General features: G+C 41.9%; 3 protein-coding genes across 3 annotated transcripts; all 3 read right to left on the bottom strand.

Moving 5' to 3' along the window:
- Nucleotides 1-56: 56 nt before the first annotated feature.
- Nucleotides 57-5,321, bottom strand: ddost (dolichyl-diphosphooligosaccharide--protein glycosyltransferase subunit (non-catalytic)). Its single transcript, XM_031868722.1, has 11 exons — nt 5,055-5,321; nt 3,848-3,958; nt 3,644-3,730; nt 3,453-3,556; nt 3,248-3,342; nt 2,858-2,951; nt 2,527-2,675; nt 1,596-1,743; nt 1,350-1,470; nt 1,097-1,203; nt 57-723 (listed from the first exon to the last, which is right to left on the bottom strand). The coding sequence occupies exons 1-11, from the start codon at nt 5,287-5,289 to the stop codon at nt 574-576; spliced, it is 1,401 nt and encodes a 466-aa protein (XP_031724582.1). The 5' UTR covers nt 5,290-5,321; the 3' UTR covers nt 57-573.
- A 311-nt stretch (nt 5,322-5,632) lies between these two features.
- On the bottom strand, nt 5,633-13,964 carry zbtb17 (zinc finger and BTB domain containing 17). Its single transcript, XM_031868717.1, has 16 exons — nt 13,815-13,964; nt 12,627-12,871; nt 12,262-12,441; nt 12,149-12,190; nt 11,437-11,766; nt 11,232-11,321; nt 10,654-10,919; nt 10,183-10,325; nt 9,797-10,097; nt 9,575-9,662; nt 9,044-9,160; nt 8,799-8,919; nt 8,265-8,395; nt 7,867-8,130; nt 7,603-7,692; nt 5,633-6,895 (listed from the first exon to the last, which is right to left on the bottom strand). Exons 2-16 carry the CDS (start codon nt 12,829-12,831, stop codon nt 6,477-6,479), a joined length of 2,787 nt encoding a protein of 928 aa, XP_031724577.1. The 5' UTR covers nt 12,832-12,871; nt 13,815-13,964; the 3' UTR covers nt 5,633-6,476.
- A 1,346-nt stretch (nt 13,965-15,310) lies between these two features.
- On the bottom strand, nt 15,311-18,158 carry hspb7 (heat shock protein family, member 7 (cardiovascular)). Its single transcript, XM_031868856.1, has 3 exons — nt 17,778-18,158; nt 16,160-16,284; nt 15,311-15,970 (listed from the first exon to the last, which is right to left on the bottom strand). Exons 1-3 carry the CDS (start codon nt 17,935-17,937, stop codon nt 15,791-15,793), a joined length of 465 nt encoding a protein of 154 aa, XP_031724716.1. The 5' UTR covers nt 17,938-18,158; the 3' UTR covers nt 15,311-15,790.
- Nucleotides 18,159-21,304: the final 3,146 nt, after the last annotated feature.

Raw genomic sequence — 21,304 nt, 5'->3', positions numbered from 1 at the left:
TCTTCCAGGCGACAGATTTCAAAGTACAATTGTGTCACAGAAATGACAGGAATTTCTTCTGAGTGGAATGTCAATATTTTATTGTTAAGATGACTCCAACTTTTTTGGAAACACTTATCAAAAACAAATTAGCAGTTGGTATATTCAGTGCATATAGTTACCACAGATTTTCTTGGTTGAGAACATGTGGATCAAATTGTATTATGGATATCTCTCAGGTTCCAAGGCATGTGCTCTACTTAAGAGATCATTTATCAAATGTAAAGCAACTTTATACAAACGTTGACTGACTGCAGGACATTTATAAGCCTTTCAATGATTTCAGAGTACAAAAAAAAGAAGCCAAAACAAACCCCAACCACCGCATTACGGTCACACCTTTTGGCCTCCAGTCCCAGATTAGTTGAGAAACCCAATAACCGAACAGAAACTGTATTTTTTTTTTTTACAGAGGACTGCAGTCCAAGTCCCTGCGTGAAGAGATTCAAGCCACCGAGACATTCAATTTCAACTCTTCACACCACAAGTTTAATTCTATCATCTTGTTATCCCTTCCCCGGCGGTCTCTCTGCATTAGTCTGACTTCTCCTTCTCTTTCATGTGCAGGAAGACTATGCTGAAGACAAAGAGTCCTGCCATCATGGAGAAGACGCTGGCATAGTACGGGAAGGCTGAGGGGATGAAGCGCTCGTACTGAGTGTGCTGCAGGGGACGCACCGATACCTGTGATGAAGAAACAAAACAGCAAAAGTTAGGCCACCGTACATTTGAGCCTGGTTGTTAAATGCATTAAGTAAGAAGAGCCTCTTCCAAGCCACAGTACTCAGAAAGTAAACTTATAAATAATAGCCCAAGGCTTTGAGAGATTGCCCTACTGGTAATCACTGGGTTACTTCGTTAGATATTGGGGACATTCTTTTTTTTTTTTTTTTTTTACATCCATTACAATAAATTAACAAAAAGGTAAATAACTGGATCTTTAGTATTTCCTGCCATTTGCATTCGCCAGTGTCCATGCATGACATCTGTACAGCAACCATACCAGTATTTGTTATTTGCGTACGCCCAAGTGAAGTAAACCTTCCAATTAACTTGCCTGAGTGGTGGAGTAGAGATGTGTGTATCCCAGTCGGTTGTAGTCCACCTTGAACTGGAAGACTCCGTACACATCCGGCAGCGTGAACTGGACACTATATTTATCTCCTAGAAGAAAGACAACACAGCATTAACAGTGAATACAGTTTGGGACCGCGAAGGTGCATACAGCTCGAACACACAAATCACAAGGGTGCAACACATTTAGACTGGAAGCATGAATTAATGTGAATGTTTTAGAACCACAGACGTACCCTTTTTCTTGAGATAAGTCCTGACGAAGGGATCGATCCTCACAAACTCAAGCTGGATGTCATCTCCGTCGAAGGGAACCCAGTGGCCCTCGGACAACATCTCAATGACAATGCTGTACTCCTGCGTGGGACGGTTTTACACTGATTAAGATGTGCACATAAAAAAAAGTACACAGCCCTTCATTCAGGGGGAGACAAAACATCTTCTGGATGATTGTTCACATGAGTCTCTGAAATTTTACTCACCACAAGGTCAGTGATCGTGTATGCTGCAGGGGGATTGATCTCTCCAACAGGGTGATGGGTAACCGCTCCCACCCTGAGGACTCCGGCCTCCTTGAACACCCAGCGGGACAGCGCCTCGGCCAGCTCCATGTTCCCCGTCTGCTCGTGCCTAACAAGAGACCACGGCAAGAAGAGGAGTTCTCATTAGAACTGATCAATATATTATTGTTTGTCAGGAGGAAGATAAGACGTACGTTTACACAGCACACATTTGGAGCAGGTTTTTGTTAGGGCTGGCTCTGTTTGGACATGAAAACATTTTTGAAATACTGCCAATTAGTATAAAAAAAATATCACCTGTCAGAAGCCAACATAAAAATATCTGAGTTGACATTTAAAGTTTTATAGTCTTACACATTACATGTTAACTACACAGGTCTTAACTGCAACACCTGAATATTCATTTAAAGACCATTTAAGAATACTTTCCTTCTACAAACTGGCTTGATGAGTTAGAAAACAGAAAAGTATGCACAACTAGAGACATTTCTCACCAGAGGAAAGTGTTTCACAATACACAGAGCTGCAGGATGAAAGGGAAAACGTGCCACCTGTTCTGTGGTTGTTCAATCAGTGTTCATAGTAAATGTTGCTTCAATTTACTACATTTACCATCAGTGCTGATTTGACATCCACATAAAAATGTGGTGAATTTACCCTTTTTTAAGGCAACCTTCAGGGAGTTTTAAGACACTGAACTGTAGGCAGCTCAAGACTCTGTTAGGACTTGCAAACGCCTGCATGAAACATGGTTGAGTAGTAAATGAACATCTGTTCACATTGCAAAAAGTGAGAATGTCGCTGATGGCGGTTTTTATTTCATAACTGGAAGCTGTAATTACATCCATGAGACGGAAAAAGAAGGAGCGATGTGATGAACAGTGAAGACTACCTCTTGGAGCCAGGCGTGGCCTTCTGCACACCAGAGTTGAAGAAAGCATCACTGAAGAACTCCAGGGAGCCGCTGAAAACCACTCTGGCATTGTTTCTGGCCTGAAGGCCGGCGATCATGAGGGTGTTCTTGCCAACAGCATGGGGGTACTGGAGAGGTAAAAAAGATATATTATTAATCTGAAAAAAAATAATGATGTCAAAGCTTGTGTAGTTAATTTCTAAGGAAACACAAAAGTAGTTCCACTCAGGTCTCCTGTAGCCAATTACCACCTGAATAAACTTTATGAATTAAAAACATCTGATACAATTGTTATCTTTGGTGATCTTACCTGAGAGACGGGTCTGTCAGGGAAAAATGAGTAAGAAGTAGACGAGCCAGTAAGGATGTCCAAGACAAGAGGGTTCTCTGGGTCTGCCACCATGCTGCAAAGGAAGAAGGGAGGAATGGCATGTTAGTCAGACTTTATAGAGCTTCCATTACTAAACAGATGCAATGTCAAATGCTGTCTCTTTCTCCAAAATCTCTGCTTCATCCAAATACAGTAAATATTCTGTGAAAAGTTCACCTAGGGAGGTGCTGCTCAAAGCAATTAAGTATTCATTCACTATATTTAATAAAGTAATAATTAAAAAACAGCGAGTGTTAACATACTGGATGTTCAGTAATACACCTTGATTACTCGGTTGCTAACATTTAAAATGTGTTGAGCTGTGCTTACCCAACACCCTTGAACAAAACAGGTCTGTTGGTGGGTTTGCCGACAATAGTTGGCGCTTTCATCAGGATCTCTGGATCAGCAACAATCAGCGTGTGCTGGAGACGGGAAGAATCACTCATAAGTATCAACATGGAGCGTCAGCTCTAAAGACTGGATTGGAGAGACAGACTGAATGTGCCTGCTGTCTGAACAGAATTCTGCTTACGTCTCCAGAGTCAGACACGTCGTAGTTGTGATGGTCGATGACGGCAGTCTTTTCCTCATCAAACTCGATGCCACACTCACTGCCCAGCTCCCTCAGAGGGTCACCTGTGTAACAGGAGAAGGGCATTAATATTTGCATTTTAGGAATTTTTATATAATATATTACAGAAAAGCTGTTGGAAATCAACTGACCAATATCTGAACTGGCAGCAACCAGAACGTTGCCTCCACCGTCAATAAAGGCTGTAATAGTCTCCACGTTTATATTTCCTCCAAAGTCTGAAAATGACCAAAACAGGGATACATTTTAACAATTGTTAATGTTTCAACAAGGCAAAAACATGTCTGCTATCTTCATTTTGAATTAAGTATGTGTGTGAAAGTTGTGAAATTTACCCTCAACTGATGGCGAGAAGATGATTAAATGGTCATACAGGAACTGGCCATATTTGATCAGAGATAGGGAGGGATCATCAGCCGTCTTAAATGAGATGTCAAAGCCACGATCTGAAAAGGAGAGAGACATCATCACACGTGTTGAACCTTTTTGCATTAACTTTAACAAAGTGGTGGAGCATTGCATTTCCAAAGGACTGGGAATTTCTATACTATAACTCCCTTGCAATATGCGCTGACATCATTGTTGAGAGAAAAAAAAAAAATGGCAAGTGAAACCACCAAAATCATGTATGTTTGACTTCCTATGTACAGTGTAGATTCCTTGTCTACCAATATTAAAAATTCTACTACCTGAATGAAACTTTATGTTACCTGCTCACAAATCTTCTCAAAGGGACAGGGTACCCCAAAATCAAAACTACATAACTTGTAAGCAATTTCAAGTAGGAACTATTTTCTTGCAACCATAGTTCATACATGGAACAAGGTCTGTGGATTATCTTGAGCCACCGGGTTATGATTTCTGGAAAGAGACATTGCTGTTGAGTGTTTTTTTTGGTGCTTTAAAACCAAAGTGCCCATATCAAAAATATCTATTTTGATTTTTTTTTAAAAATTGTATTTTTGATTTGTGGGAGAACTGTCCCTTTAAGAAAAATAGCTGAAGATAGATTGACAAGCCCATTTACAGTGTATTAGCCATAGAGTGTATATAAGAAGGCATCGGCATGCAGATCATTAGTTAATTCAGGATAACATTTTAGCATCCTGTTAACAACCTTATTTATATTCAAATGAAGGAATATACATGAATCTTCGATCAATTGCATCGGGCATAATTGAATATTTGGTTGCTGACTGAAAAAAAAAAGTTTTATATCATTGTCTCAAATTATTCATTATTTGGTGTACTTGAAGTATGCCCCGTTTCAATTAAATGCAGAGTAAGTTAACATGACCAAGCAAGTACTACACTACCATTGATTAGCTAAAAATACAGCGCCTTGAATTACGTTTTGCTTGACACAGCAAACACAATGCAGCTAAAACGTTAGCATGCTTGTGCTGCATAACGCTCGAGCACAAAAGGCTCTAACTTTATATTCCATGCCAGAAACCTGTTAGCAATACAAGGGGAGCTCTATAAGAGTATAAAGGAGAGTATTTAAGGATGTAAAAAGCGCGAATCTCGCATCTTACTGACCTGCCAGACTGCGGAAGAAGATTGAATGGGTGTCTCTGATGTTGACGTTGTCCAGAAGAACCAACGTTTTACCGTCAGCCAAAGCACACGGCAACATGGAAGCTAACGAAACGAATAGAATAATACTGGCGTCCAAAAGTCTGAACCTCCTTTGGGTCGTCATTCCGTTCCGTTTTTTGGACGATAATAAAGGACCGGGCTGGCTCGTCTGCACGACTGCTGTCAACGACGCCATTTTGCTGCAGAAGTCGACGTCAGCGTTAGGAGTCGACTTAACTTTGACCCCAATATCCAGCCAATCACCGAGAGGAACGCGTCCTTCTGGGTTCCGCCTCAGCCAATGGGATGAGAGCTTTATTATAAGACTGACCATCACGGAAGTAAAGTGTGGCGACATATAAAAGAACTTATTGTGCTGTATTCCTGGAAGGTGACTTATTTTCCTCAATGAATTTATACATTTTATTACTTAACATACCTTTCCATGATATTCTAGATATTCTGGGAGCAATGCAAACTTAAAGGAAACATAACAGCACATTGTTTTTACATAAAATAACAGCACAGCTCGAGGCTGGTCAGACTGTGCAGATTCTTTATTGATGAGATGATGACGACTTCCAGTGAGCCTAAGCAATGTTACTGATATCTACTGGGGCATCTTACAGGTGCTAATATAAGCAGACAAAATGATGACGTAAAACCATTGGTGATAGGGAACCGTCTTCATACTATTATGACCAGTTTACCGCAGAACCAAAAAAACAACTGTCTTGGTATCAATGTGAAACTGAGAATTGTTGACCAGGTTGTCATCTCCTTGTATATTTCTTTCGTTCTCTTGAAGCAGAGGTTAATTAAGACATTTTTTAGAGGACACATTACAAATATACAAATATTATGCATGAACAGCATTTACAGTGTTTGACAGTATACAAATCAATGACATCCCACTTCTGGAAAGAATCAATCTTCAGTACCCCGACATGTTAATGTAGATAATCTCTGTATAATGTGATTTTCAGGAAAATACTAAGTACAATAAAATATTTTGAAAATTTAAGGGAAATGTACATATATCTCTGAGTGAAATGGAAAAATAACACAGAGGTCTTTCTCTAAGTGAATCGTGATGTAAATACAAAGGACACTGCATAGTCCTGCATTTCATTCTAAAAATAAACAGACTATACAACGTAGTATAAACATCTCTGGAAGAATTATCAACAATATTTACCTAATCACTGGACCTCATCTCATTTCTGGAATTAGGACTGCAAAACACATGCTTTTTGAACATTCATTCAAAGATAAAATTGTGTATAAAGTGTTGTATGTTACAAATCCAGTTTAGATTTATTCAAACATCATGTTGAAACTCTGAGGCTTTATCAACTCAATTCATTTCCTTCTGCTGCCCCACTAAGCCTCACTCTCACATTCCATCTCCTCTTGTTTCTCCTCCTCTACCTCTGCTGCAGCTTCATCTTTTCCTTCTGTGTGGATCTCAGTGTGAGTTTCCACCGCTTCATCCTCCCTCCCCTCCTCATGAATTTCTCCTTGTGTCTCCCCCACTATCTCTCCCTCTGCCTCTCCCTCTCCCTCCTGGGCAGGGAAGATCAGGTCACCTTCCTGGATGACTTGTTCAGCTGTGGGTTGCCACGTTGTGGCAGAATCCCCCTCAGCGGTGGTGGCTGTGGTGTATTGGTAGAAGTCAGAATCTGCCTGAAACATGACCAAGGCCTGAGCTGTGTGGATGCGTACATGCTGGGCCAGGGAGCTGGCGTCCAAGAATTTATCACCACATGAATCACAAGCGTACAAGATCTGGGTGTTGGGGTCTGGGAACAGAAGAAGAGTTGACAAAGTTAGCGATGAAAGTTACCTCCTAGAGGGTCTGACAACCTCTGTGCTTTTCAGTGATCTGGCTTAGAATGAAAATTAAATATGGTCATGTTGCAGAGATGTCTTAGCCTACACGTCATATTCTATAAACTCAAGAAAACATCTTTGTTTGGTACCTATCCAAGACAAAAGCCACACCATTATCATTTTAATGTTGTTCAATGAAAATGAGAATAACGATGTAAAAATGATCATTACGTCTAATATCTTAAAACATATCGCAATTGCAATATCAGTCAAAAGTAAAATTAGATATTATTTTCAAAATCATTGTGCCCTTCTTCATAGTTCAGTTCAAGCATTTTAAGATATAATATAAGATAGATGTTATTTGGTCTGTGCGTTTTAAAAAGGTACAATTTATATTCTATGCAGAAGACCTAATATAGGAATTATTGTGTTTTAAATAGGAAATATAATTAACGTCCTTGAGCTGTTTCTGTTAAATGTGTTGATAGTTGATGCTGTACACCGTGATAACGCAACCCGTATACCAGTTCTGCCCAAATCCAGAGTTCAGATTGGAATAATGCTGCTGCACCAAGGCAGCAAACAGGATCAGCAATGATGGTTGTCTAATGTTGTTCAAATACAGCTGTTTGAGTACTGTACATACTGTCCAGTGATTTCCTTGTAGTCTTACCTGCTTCATGCACTTTCTCTACTGCCTTGGTTATTTCAGCTTTCAAAGCCTCCGTCTCATCTGCAGACTCTGAAGCAGCCACTGGAACTACTGTAAACAGACACATGACGCAAAGTAAACAAACACTCAACACTGTCTAAGACCTTTAATCCTCATGCTTCTTTTATTTTCTGCAGATGTCCATTGGACAGCAGCAGCAATTGTCACAGATCCAACCCCAGGATATGTAAGTATTTCCCCTAATATCATAAGACGCTGTCGGACCTGTCAGCTGAGCTACCGCACTGGCTGCCAGGGCCTCAGTTGCCAGGGTGACGATGTCCTCTGTGGTGACGGTGACTATGTTGATCTCGCTGTCGGAGGTGGACGCCCCTGCGCACCCGTCGGCCCCCTCGTCCGCGCTGCCCCCGGAAATCACCAGCCGCTTCATGCCGGCCTTGCCTTGGTGGACGGTCTTAACGTGGGAGCGCAGGTTGTCCACCCGGTTGAACCCTCTGCCGCATTTATCACACAGGAAAGGCTTCTCCCCTGAGAGAGCGGGACGGAGAAAAAATAGTCAACTGACGACGTCAGGGTGAAAGCTGCGAGCTCTGCTGGATGCCTCCCTATTTCCACCTTTAGCCATAAGTCCCATAATTCTTTGACACTAGTTTTGTCCTTACCCGTGTGAATGATGATGTGCTTCGACAGGTCTCCCACATTAACAAATGCCTTGTTGCACATCTGACACTTGTGCGGCCGGACATTGTCGTGATGCCGGATGTGATTGGCCAGTTGACTGGACTGCACGAACCTGTCCGGAGACAAACATAAAATGCACCTCTCATCAAACATTTTCTCACTTACTTCTAGCTGTAGATAACGATCTGCTCCTGCTCCTGCTCTGTAGCATGCCATTAAATAGCTGGTTGTTTTATCTTGTTTTTTGCTGATGTTCGCGCATCTGTTCTTATTTAACGTGTTTTATTGTGACATGGGTCGGGTGTTGATGCAGCAATTATCCCTATCTTAAATTCTCTCCCATGGTAGACAATAAAGTAACATTAAGATAACACTTAAAACCAAAAGTTAATGTTCTCTGCTCTCTCTCTTCACACAAATCTCCTTGTTAGATAAACTCAGGTTATATTCCCCAAGCACAAGTGACGAAAAAAAACCCAGCCTTTGTTACAGCACTGATTTATCTGCTTGCTGACCTTTTGCCACAGCGATCACACACGTAGGGTTTCTCTCCCGTGTGCTGGCGGACGTGAGCGATGAGTGAGCTGGCCTGCGTGAAGGCCTTGCCACAGATGAGACAGACGCAGGGCTTCTCTCCTGTAGAACATGAATTAGAGAGTCACTATGGTGGGATGTAAATAATATATGTGCAGGAGTTTCAGATTGAAAACGGACGCGTCGCTTTCACGTTCCATAGTCTCTCTGAATGTCATGGAAGTACCTGTGTGGATGCGCTCATGCCGCTGCAGAGCTCCAGGGTCGCTGAAAGCTCTATGGCAGTGCATGCAGATGTACGGTTTCTCCCCACTGTGGACTCGCAGGTGTCTCTTCAGATTTCCTAAAAAGCACATACCACCATCACACAAAGGTTCGACCAAATGCCTCAAAGCAAAAGTCAAAAATTCAAAGTCAACTTGCTCCAGATAACGTGCAGGCAGACTGAAAGCAGCTGGAATTGTGTTTGCTCCAAATAAATGGTTGAAAAAACACATCTGTCACTGTCTTGTTAACACCACTAGCAGCATCTTACTGACTTCAACTGAAATCACGTGACAACAGTGGGGGTGGGGGTCGCTTATTGTCATCATCAATGTACCCGTTAAAAAAAATTCCAAACCCAAAGAAATACAATTTACAATAATAAAGAAAGCTGCAAATCCTCACGTTTGAGAGAGTTTAGGTAGAATTTCAGTTTGATGACAAACAGACGTAAACATCATTCAAGAAAATATGGTCCGTACTATCTACTTACCTGAAGTAGTAAACTGTTTGCCACATTCCTTGCACTTGAGAGGCCCGTCTGTGATATGGATCTTTAAGTGAGCCTTCAGATTTCCCGGCTAGGAAAAACACAAAATCAAGTATCTAGTTGGTTAACACACTCAACATAATATTCACAGTAACACATCACTGAATTTGATGTACATGTGGCTACCGAACTTTTGATACCAAACCTTCACAGACATGTTATTACCTGGTTGAAGCGTTTGTCGCAGTGTGAACACCTGTTGCCTTTCTCCGTGTCGTGCGTCTCCAGGTGTCGCATCTTGGCGGTGGGGTCAGAGAAAGCCTTATCGCAGTAGTCGCAGTGGTACGGCTTCTCGCCGCTGTGCACCAGCTGGTGGCGCTTCAGGTTGCCAGACGTGGTGAAGAGCTTGCCGCACATTTCGCAGCTGTACCGCGCTTCGCCCGTGTGGCGTTTGCGGTGCAGGTTGAGCAGGCTGATCTGGCGGTAGCTCTTCCCGCAAGTCGAGCAGCAGTACGGCTTGAGAGGGCTAGGAGGCAGCAAGGAGCGCAATTTAAGACACAGGCCAGACAGGGCAGGTGTCGGCAAACTAAATGTAAAACAAAGCAATTCACCTGTGTGTTTTCTCGTGGGCTTTACAGGCCGCAGGGTCAGAGAAAGCTTTGTTGCAATCCCGACAGCTGAACGGCTTCTCTCCTGTGTGAATACGCATGTGTCTCTTGAAATTGCCAGTGTGGGTGAATTTCTTCCCGCAGTCCTGAGAGGAAGAAAATGTGTCATGAAGAGTGAGCAAAACCTATTCATGCAAAGATTTCTATGCAAATGTCACCAACATGTTTGCATAAAAGCCCCCAGCATCAGCAACGGTTCCATGTTTGATGCAGATATATTCGCTTTGATGCATTTTGATATGACAGCGATGAGTCATTCCACAGCTCGTGGCTCAAAGTTGATGACATTTACTTTTAATGCACAAGCTAAGAACAGCATTAAATCTGAAAAATATTTAACACTAAAGATAAGAAATTAAAAATTGTAAATGCACCCGGTCACTTCCCTCCTGCACCCAGACTGATATTCCTCACCTCACATTCGTGTGTCACGGAGCTGTAAGGCTTTGACTCGGATCGGCTGCTCATAGACGCTGACAAATTTTGTCCTCCTTCTCTCTCGCTGCCCGAATTGACCCCTTCCATCTCGTCATCTTCCTCTCCAGACCCCTCTTCATCGTCGGCTTCCCCGTCGCCGGTCTCCTCGCAGTCGTCCTCCGGTTCATCTGCAACTTCTGCCGGCTCCGCCACCCTCTTCTGGGGTTTGGTCTTTGATGTGCCTTCTTCCTCTGAGTCATTGTCTACGAGGGCGACGACAGAGAAGTCTTGAAAATGACATACTGTCTGTGTATGACATGAGTATTGACTGCAAATAACAGATAAATAGCCTCCTATACCTGGATTTGAATGTAAGACGAACACTCAGGAATTTAGAATAATTACACTAGATCTATTGAAAACTTTTCTAAATGTATCAATTTCCTTGACTTTTTCTATCTGGAATATGTTTCTGCACGATGATTCTCAACAAATTCCATAAGCAGTGGAAAGCTAAGAAGAAACGGGGGTTGTTTGGGTTGTTGCAGCGGAGCGAACTATCTCAGCCTGCTCACCAGGTGGGAAGTTTCGTCGAGGAGGTTTTCTGATCCGTCTCCCCCGAGAGCTCATGTAGGATGAGCTGCCAGCAGAGTTCAGCTGGGATTCTGTAGTCAAATAGAAAATATTTCTGTTTAAAAAGAGCAACTCTGTGATAATATACATTTGGAGCTGAAACGCCAAATGGGAGGATTCAAAGTCCTTCTATTACTACGCACTTACTGGGAGCGTAGTCAGCATCAGAGGGGTCGTCCTGAAATACAGGTGCGTCTTGTGCAGCGCTTTCCTCCTCCTTCTTTACGGATATCTTCTTTTGGGCAGAAACAGGGGTGGTTTTGGGGGCTCGTCCTCGGCCCGAGTGGGCTCTGGCCGGGTTGGGTGAAGGAACAGTCTGTTGTGTCTCGGTGGAGACGTCTTCTTTCACATTTTCCTGATTTTGTGCAGGCTTTTTGTCTTCCGTGGGCGTGCAGTGACTCTCCTCTGCTTGAGATGCCACTTCTGCCAGGTCACTCTCCAGGTCCTCCCTCTGCTCTACTTCACCTTGTTTCTCTTCTGGTTTGTTCATAAAGAAAAAAGGAATCATCAGGCTCCATATTTTACACTTGGTGAATTTGAATTTGATAAGGCTAATATCGTAGCATTAACAACAAAAAGTAACCAGATTAGACTGATCAATCACCAGATGTGAATCTTAATAAAAAGGTTAATATCAGCTCATTATAATAACAGTTAACTTAGACCAATGCCTGAACAACAGTTTAGAATTTAAAGCTCCGACTTTGTAATTCTAATAAATGCAGCAAAAGTATGTTATTTTTAATGACTGCTTCTAACTATGGAGATGGTGGAATTACCTCGTTAATAACATAATCACAGGAAGCCTCAAGTCATGGAAAGATTGTTAAATTCATTCAACACAGAAAACGTATCTTACCCCTTTCTACACCAGCAACAAATGATTGACCTGGTTCAGCACCTGTGAAATTGAGGGCACGGATCATTTAAAAGGTTCAGACATGAAAGTTTGATGCATTAATCTGGACTCACCAACGGCAAAATCCAGTGTTATGAGGGACGGAGCAGGATTTGCAACTGACTGGTACGCAGAACAGGCATTTACAATTTCTTGCATCTGTAGAAAGTTTGCAACAGCCAGCACGTCTTCTACATTCTGTGGACTTAAAGTCAGCTTGGCTGTGTACATAAACTCCAGGACCTGACCCAAACCTGCAACGATAAACAATACAGGTCTGGTTATACAGCAGTAATGCTGGGGTACATTAACTATTATTAAAGTAAAGCACTGCGACGGTATGCAAACTCAGAGCACTGAAAGATGGATATAACAAGGACATATAGTGTACATGTGAAAGTATCCAGAGATACGTGTCCAAAGGCTGATGGGAACACACCTGCTGCATTGCTGATGTCCAGGTGCACCACATCTTTCTGGTCCAGGAACAGGGTGCGGAAGTAGACACTGCAGGCCGCCAGCACGGCTTTGTGGGCCTTGAAGTCCACCCCGTCCACAACAAAGGTGCAGTCACACAGCATGCCCTGTCTGCGCTGGCGGTTCAGCTGCTCCAGAACTTTCCCACTGTGCCATGGGAACTCCATCGTCCCGAAGCCTCGAGGAGGGTGGACGAGGCTGGCTGCTCTGTGGAAACAGATAGTCGGCTTGACTACGTTGTCTTTACACCGGCATGACATCCAATCATTGTCGTTCAACTCTGATAGCTCTGTTTCTTCCAACTTTTTCCCCTGTTAAAAGGTTTTTTGGGGGGAGTTTTTCCTTATTGCAATCAAGGGTGAAAGAACAGTAGCCCTATTTCTAACTATCCTCATTTCACTATTGTATCTGACCACATTAAAAACAAGTTTTAAGAACTAGGACTATGTATCTTGCAACTCGCTTCTATTTCCATGTACAACAGCATCAGTGTTAGGTCGATTAGATACACTATCAGTTTGAAAAATAATCACATTTGTATTGAGGTTTGTCTTTTTATTTATTTTTGTAAAAAAAAGTGTGTCTTCTGTGTGCTGTACTGTTGGTGAATGACGGTCTCATAATGGGTGTAAATGTCAGGCTCCTTTACAGGACAGCACCAATAAATATTAGAGAGAGATACAATTTCAACCCCAAACGTTTAAACAACGAAAACACATTAAATTCAAAATACGTTAACGTCCGTTAAATAACATTGTCGAATGTACAAAATGGGTCACTGCCATGAAATAAAATGCAAGTGAGCTAACAAAAATGATGAATAATAATGAACTGTCATGATGGCCAGGCTATTGGACACATACTATCGGAATTCAAGAGTGCAGTCAACATGTTTCGGAACTTTAAATTCGGTTTCTTTAAAAGTTTTGACAGCTTGGTTTGACGGTGCAATACATCGATTACAATTCCTCCATCCTTGTAGCTTTGTTATCGGGGATTAATTTAGCGTGCCTTAACATGCATGTAGTGAAGGGACAAGATGGCGGACCGACGAGCAGGGCCTGTCCTCATCCCTTGTTGTTTTCTCAGCTAGCTCGCTAACTTCGCTTTATTCAAGCGCCATTTTAATAAAGAACACCTCCGGAATTACCTCCTTATTGTCGCTTCTTCACTCTGGGTTCAAACTGCTGCTCGGGCGGTGATATTGAGTGTTTTGCTCAGTTAGGAAAACAGACCCAATCGAGTTTTTCGGTGATCGATCCTGCCCCGTTCAGTCCATCCACCGCCATCTTCCTCTCTCTGATCGATTGATAGGGACCGGCCGGATGTATCACAGGAGCACGCGCAGTGTGAATACATGCGCTGCCTATGACGACCATGTGGTGGCGCAATATGCTCGCGCTATTTGATCCACACCATTGATGATAAAAAAAGTTGTTCTTCTACGTCACGTAACGAGGTTACACACAAAACAACCACCAGCAGCAACACATTAGATGTCATTAAACTGATTTCGAGCCATTGATGTAGCCTGCTGAATGGTAAAAGCATAAAAACAAATTGGCTTTTAATCTTAAATGTTGTAAATTAAAAATCATAGTGTGGGCTATACTATACAAACGTGCAGGGTGTGCAAGGTCTTTTAAGAATAATAACGTGTAATCACTTCCAAAGCACTCTCCAAGGGAACATAAAAAGCATTAATTTCATTGCTACTTAGTTACAGTACAACATATGCTAAAGGATGGTGTGATGTGATCATTCACAGGGAGCAGCGTGCCAAAATGTAAAGGCTGAAGACTGACTGAAACATGTAGTCAATTACAGGCACATAACAAAGGCGTCAAAATGATTTTTGCTTATTTATTGGTTCATTTGATAAGTGACAGGCACATTAATAAAAACATTTCTGTAAATGTGCCAGAGTTAGCCAAAAGGCAATTTTTCATCTGTAGTCCCTTGAATAGAGCCTTTGAAATTCCTTGTATGTTCAACATACATGGCAATAAACTGTTCTGATTGAAATCCTTTTCTCACGAAAGCAGGACAGATGCATCATAACTGCCTCCTCGCACAAAAGAATAGAATAAAAGCACCATCTTTCCTCTAAGCTTGTCTCATTCATTTTGAGAGTAGTTTACCTAACTGCTTACCGCAGCTTTAGGCCTAAATTTACTTTATGTCGATATGTGGTGAAGAAATAAATGGTGTTGGGTCAATCATGCTTCAAAAATAGGTTATTATTTCATTGGTATGTTGCATAAAAACAGGCATAGTTAAATTCTGGTTCTGTTCTAAAAAATACATCTTGGACAGCGTCTGAGGACCCCTACAAAAATAGTTTGAATTACTTTGATTGTTTGTCTTTTCATATTTTATATTTTTAATTAACCGTTCACTTTCTTCAAATTAAGTGCTAAATGGTGTTTCAAAGCAATAGAAATCAAGTGGAGAACTGTTGAAGCCCTTATCATTGTGTTTGCCTAAAAGACGACTAATTTGTAGAGCTTTTAAAATACGAAAGATGTGCAGGTTTTCTAATAATATAAACTCTCCATTGGTTGCTAAAACCAAACTCAAGGCCCACACCTTTAAAAAAAAAACGATTTGTCATTGCATGTCAATCAAGAGACTTACACATTGATGTTTATTGTCAAAGCAGGATCATTTAATTCACACAAATAATAATATACAATAAGTTATTATTTACGTGGCAACCATCAATTCAGCCTATTTTAGAACTGTGTTAGAGGACAGGAGTAAAGTGGTGAACCGATCAGTTAATTAGTGTGTGTGTGGGTGTGTGTGTGTGTGTGTGTGTGTGTGTGTGTGTGTGTGTGTGTGGGTGTGAGAGAGAATGCTGTACATGTCCAACCCCCGTGTCTCAATATGTTACATGCAGGTGGGACCTCTCGCTGCTGTGTATGGTGAACTAACTCAGAATACAGATGAGCAGCATCAGGCAGTGTTTCAGTCACGGAGGGAGAACATGACGTGTTTCACAGAGCACAGTGACAACTTTGTTGAGTGTTTAAAAGTAGAATGGTTTAAGTGAAGACAGGAAATTTAGGAAGTAGCATAAAAACACAAAACAAGAGGCGTGTGATGCGCAAGCTGGGTCCCCCTCTAGATCTTTATCTCGGTGCGGAAGGTCTGTACGAGCTCGTGTTTGGCCGGGTGTCGCCGTGCCGTGACTGTTAGGGTCCCCTCGGCGCCCAGTGAAGATGTCACTGAGGTGGGGTCCACATCGTCGGGTAGCTGGCACTTGTGTGTGAAATTGTTCATGACCGAACCATCCTGAGCCAACTGCCAAAGACAGAACATGACCTGTAACTTAATGTATTTGTGACAGAGGATACATGCTGCGAAAAGAGATTTGTCTACTCCACAGAATCCAGTTTAATAAGACTTTAGTCTCAAGGTCCAGTCACGGGAACACTGATATTGTTTTAAAGAATCATGTTACCACTTCAAATGAAAAACGAGGCTGCCCACCTTTTCTGCACGAACTTCAATCTGGTTGTTGGATGTGGTGACGATGACATCTTCAGGGGAGAAGTCTTGCACGTCAACTGTGAACTGGTACGAATCCCCAAGAGTCTTGATATTTCCGGATCCACCTAACGCACAACAAGATGAGAAAGGATGTTAGACCACAGGAGGAAACAGAAATATATTTCTCTCTTTGCCACATCATTTTTACTCAATTCTTATTTATGCTACATGCTAAAGAGGGTACACTTTTATCTTTCTGGTCTGATAATTGTGGGCTGGGGATAAAACCTGCAAGTGGTGTTTTATTAGTGATCGTTTACAGACATGTTACGGGCTCTCATTGATTTACAAGACCATATCATGTAAATGAAAATGTTTCAGTTATTGTCATTACATGTCAACAGCGTAGAATCCATGCTATAATCAAACATTATTCAGGCTCATTAGTTTCTGTTTTAATGGCCCTTTAATGGCCCTACGAAACAATATTACAGGCTGAATTCCATTTAGCTGCTCAGTTTCAGGGTCTTGACCTTTGCTGTGTTAGTTTTCACATCACTGATAACGTGAAATGTTGCTCTAGTATTCATATTCTCAGTGTATCTACTGTATTTGACATTTGAGAACTTGGCTAAATGGCTATCCGAATTATGAATTTTCTCATTTGTGGAACAAAATAAAAAATGTAATTACTAGGCAGTAACAGGATACAGTAGAGACACATATGATATCATGCAGTGCTCTGACCTCTCACTTCACATATGCAGGTTAGTTTGACTGCATGACATCATTCCAAATGTGTGTGTGTGTGTGTGTGTGTGTGTGTGTGTGTGTATCTGGTGTGTACACTGGTCACCAGGCAACCATCCGGTCATTCCTCATGCAGGCGCCATTCCAGATACTCAGTGTGTGAAGTCACACCACTGGCAGCCAGTCCAGCATTCTCAAGGCGTGCATGTGTGTGTGTGTGTGTGTGTGTATGTGTTGTTTTCCCTTTAGCTGCACCCGCCAACAATGATTCCCAAACAATTCTGCTCTGCCCCTGACACCTGGGCCACCTGATCTCCGAGTCCATTTAAAGTTCAGATGTCACACGTTCACACGTCTGTGTGCGCCAGCGGTGAACTGACACAGAGCAGTTCACACCAGCTGCACACATTGGCTGAGCTCGAGGATGAACCACGCAGGCACATGCAGAGTGAAATGTCTCCTCACCTAAATGTGTGTTAAACACACAAACGCCCAAAAAACCTGGAAGAGAATGCCGAGCAGCGCCTCCGTGTCGGCAAAAAACACAGCTCCAACTTAAGAGTGAAGTCCATTGTGTAGCCAGGCTACACTCTTAGAAACACATTTTGTTTGCACACATCAACCACACCAGAGACCCTTTGCTTTGTTTTTTTAAAACTCAGTCCTGCCTGTTGTCCCCCTCTCAACTGTCACCTCAGATATGATTTCTCACCACTTTACGGAGAAAAATCACAACACTTTAAACAAATTCCTTCCAAGCATGCACATGAATCTCAGTCAAAGCTGTCCGGCTGTTGCTATTATAATTATTAATACCCCTTTTGTACACAATACGAGTTACAGAGACCTGACATTGCTTATGACTTACTGGAAAAGCCCAAGGCGTCGCTCCCGGGCCGCATGAAGGAACCAAAGTCCTCAGCGAACAGTCCCCGGCTCTTCTCCATGTATGGGTTACCAGAGGATGAGGACGAGGTCTGGTGGAAACTCCGCTCCGATCGATAGGCAGAGGAGTTGGTCCCACTCATGGATGGCTGAGAGTGCTGGGTGAGACAGAGAGTGAAGGGAGGGAAGAGGGAGGCGGAGTGAGCTGATTCTTCTCGTGGTTCCTCTGGGAGTCTTCCAGAGGCTTTAAATGTAAGGAAACAATACACACAGCTCTTTCTTCGTTCTTTCTCTTTACATTTGTATAAATGTCTTGTTTGTATTTGGTAAAATCGTGTATTTGCCCACTCTCCAGCAGCCACCCACCCTCGGCCCTTATATACTGTACGGTCCTATGCCCGCCTGGGCGGTGTGCACGTGCGTCACAGCTCATTGGGAAAGGGTAACAGTGTTCTATATTTATCATGAGAGCGATGAAGAGAGGGGCCTGTTGTTGGAAAAAGTTGGCATTGAAGGCTTTGAGGTTTAAGGGCAGGCGAGATAGCGAGATTTGATGGAGAGAGGTAGAGGAAGAGCAGGGGCTAAGGGGGGCAACAGTTGTCATTTCAGACACACCGCCACTGAAATAGCTTTCCTCTCCTCTCTTTAATCCCCCGGCACTCCACTGCACTGTTTGCACAAACTTTATTTTATTGTTACTTTAGTGACGTTTTTGTACATTTTTATCTTTAGTAACGTTTTTTTATTCCTTTTGTGTATTTCTATCTTGTATATTGTTTATCGTTGTTGTTGTTCGCTGCTGCTGGCTGGCTGAGGGCTACCAAACTAAATTTCGTTGTACAATGACAATAAAAACCTCTTTATCTTTATCGTTATCGATTCATCAGTCGGTTCTCCTATAGTGCCATGACTTTGTCCTGAAAATTGGATCCTCACACAGTTTTGCCATTAAATGACATTTCATCTAATAGTTACATCTCATTAGAGAGCTTTTTCTCATCCGTTTATTGATTTAATCTCTCATATGACAAACCTCTGAGCACCCAACAAGTGACTCACTGGGTGGAAAGTGGCACGTGAATTGAAAAGGGAAATATAGGAACCATGTCTTCTCCGAGGATAAGTCGAGAGCAAAACAAAGATGGAAAGAATGTGTGAAAACAAAGCCGTCAGCGGGAGCAGGGGACTTAGTGGTGACATTGCTTTGTGGCTATTAATATCTGCACAGAGAGCACAGGCCATCGTGATTAGAAAACACTCACTGCTCTGCTCTCCCCCTCTCGACAGTGACAGCTAATCCATTAAAATCCATTTATGGGCTCATCGACATTACACCATTTGACTTCTGCTTTGTCTTTTCAGTCCAGAGGGGGTTGCCTTTAATTTACAGATGGTCTGTATATGACAACAATCATTTATCGACTGATGCCACGCAGCTGCAGTGCCGAACATCAAATGTCTGCTGTCAAAGCTGAAGTAAAACACACAAAGGTGACCGTCCATCATTTTGAAGCCATGTTTGAAAGGTTACCCAGCATTACTAATGACGCCACACAGTGATATGTGCTTCCAGTATCATCAGTATAGAGCTCAGAGTCCTCTGCTGAAGGTCTAAATCCAGACCAGCAACTCACAGTTTCCCTGCCAGGGAGCACACAAAGCCTCCTCCCCTCCATAGTAACAGCAGGAATACTGTTAGTTCATGCTAGCCTTTTATTCAAAGTTAGACTGTGTTTTGTACCTCTGATGGAGCTGTCATCAAGACCAAAGCTGCGGAATATGTTATTAATGCTAATGATGTCGGTCATATTATTTTCTCAATCATGTTTTTATAATAAGAAAAGTCAAACTGATCTCAGCTGTGTCTCAGCAAGGAAACAAAAGTCATTTACCCAAATCAGTGGTTCCCAGCCGTGTCGCCAGATAAGTTTGAGGGGGTCATGAGATGCTTAATAAGATAGAAAATATGAATAGTATAAAAACATTTCTGATGCACAAATTATGGTTTGCTTTTTTGGGCACTTTTCAAACTTTAAGCACTGGATATTCCACTTTTTTTAGAATTTATAGTAAAACTGGTCGCATCATGAAACCCTCAACCAGGGCTCTATCAATCAAGAGCCGTCTGACCAGGCTGCTATTCGAAAGACATGATGGGGTCAACAAAGAAAGATCCAAAATGCTACTCTGTGTTTGTTGTTTATTCTGAAGTGAAGGAGTTTAAAAGTTAAAGATTGGAATAAGAGGCAATGCGGGCCACCTACGAACCCTAGTCGGTACAGATAAATGCATTTAAATGAAGCGATGATGCTGATGGGTCATATCCTCACACAAGGGTTTTCAATAAGATAGAGAATCATGAATATATAAATTAGATAAAATATTGCCAATCATAACTTCAGAGATCCAGCCAGGAGCACAGGAATTATGAAAATGACAAACAAGAATAACCGGAGAAAGGGAGGAAGAAATTTAGGAGAGTCAATCTGATCTATCGCTGCCAGTAATCAACATTGTCTCACAAGTGATTTTGAGTCAGCACTATATGTGTGGGCTTGTGTTTGCATTCCTATCGGGCCACATAAAGCACGCACGCACACACACACACACACACACGTTTGGGTTGTGTCTGCCTCAGCTGCTGCATGTTACGTAATATTGCAGGCAGAGGGACAAGTCCCACAGTTATGGACACGCAGTGGCTGAACTGGAAGGTCATCTCACTGCAGCTGATTTATTTTATTAAGTAAGATGGTCAGCTTTGTGAGCAAATTATAAAGATATTCATGAATAACAAGCTGCTAAGACTGGGGGCTCCATTCACTGGCATGACCTTCATGTAGAAATGATCTTTCTTAAAAAGGTGTACTTCACTTGAAAAGCCTATTTATTGGCCTGAGTAAAATACCAAAGTCCAATTTGATTTAAAAATATATATATTCAATACACATATTTACATTTCAATAATTTAAGTTTTCCTTTGAAGCTGCGTCACTTGTGGACAGCGTTTCATATTATAGTCATTTGATCTATTGTTGACATGGACATTTATGAATATAATTTATTTGTATTAAATAGTCGGCTAAAAAACTTTCACTTTTCAACGTGATTTAACCGTGATTTCAACGTCAAAATGCTGTCAGATCAATATGTAGCAACTAAATACTTAATGTTAGTAACATCAACAGTTTCCACTTACAGGACAAAAGACCAAGTGACACAGGCAACAGTTCATTTGTATTTATTAATCACAATATGAATATAAACAATGTTCTTTATATAAAACCATAATCTCCTTCTCCTTCTTTAAATGTCGTTTTCAAAGCCACACAGGAGCCGGTTTCAGGAGATCTGCCATATTTTCAAGCTGGACATCTGTAAATAAAACAAGTATTTAAAATGTGTACAGCCCCACTCGCTGTCCGTACTACGGACAGTAAGAAAAATACGGAAAATACACGTGTATTTTACATGTGAAATGTCCTAAATACTCTATTTTATAACGGTGGG

This window comes from Anarrhichthys ocellatus, unplaced genomic scaffold, assembly GCF_004355925.1.
Source record: "Anarrhichthys ocellatus isolate YVR2014 unplaced genomic scaffold, GSC_Weel_1.0 scaffold44, whole genome shotgun sequence".
NCBI lineage: Eukaryota > Metazoa > Chordata > Actinopteri > Perciformes > Anarhichadidae > Anarrhichthys > Anarrhichthys ocellatus.
This window is presented reverse-complemented; position numbering and strand designations above follow the sequence as displayed.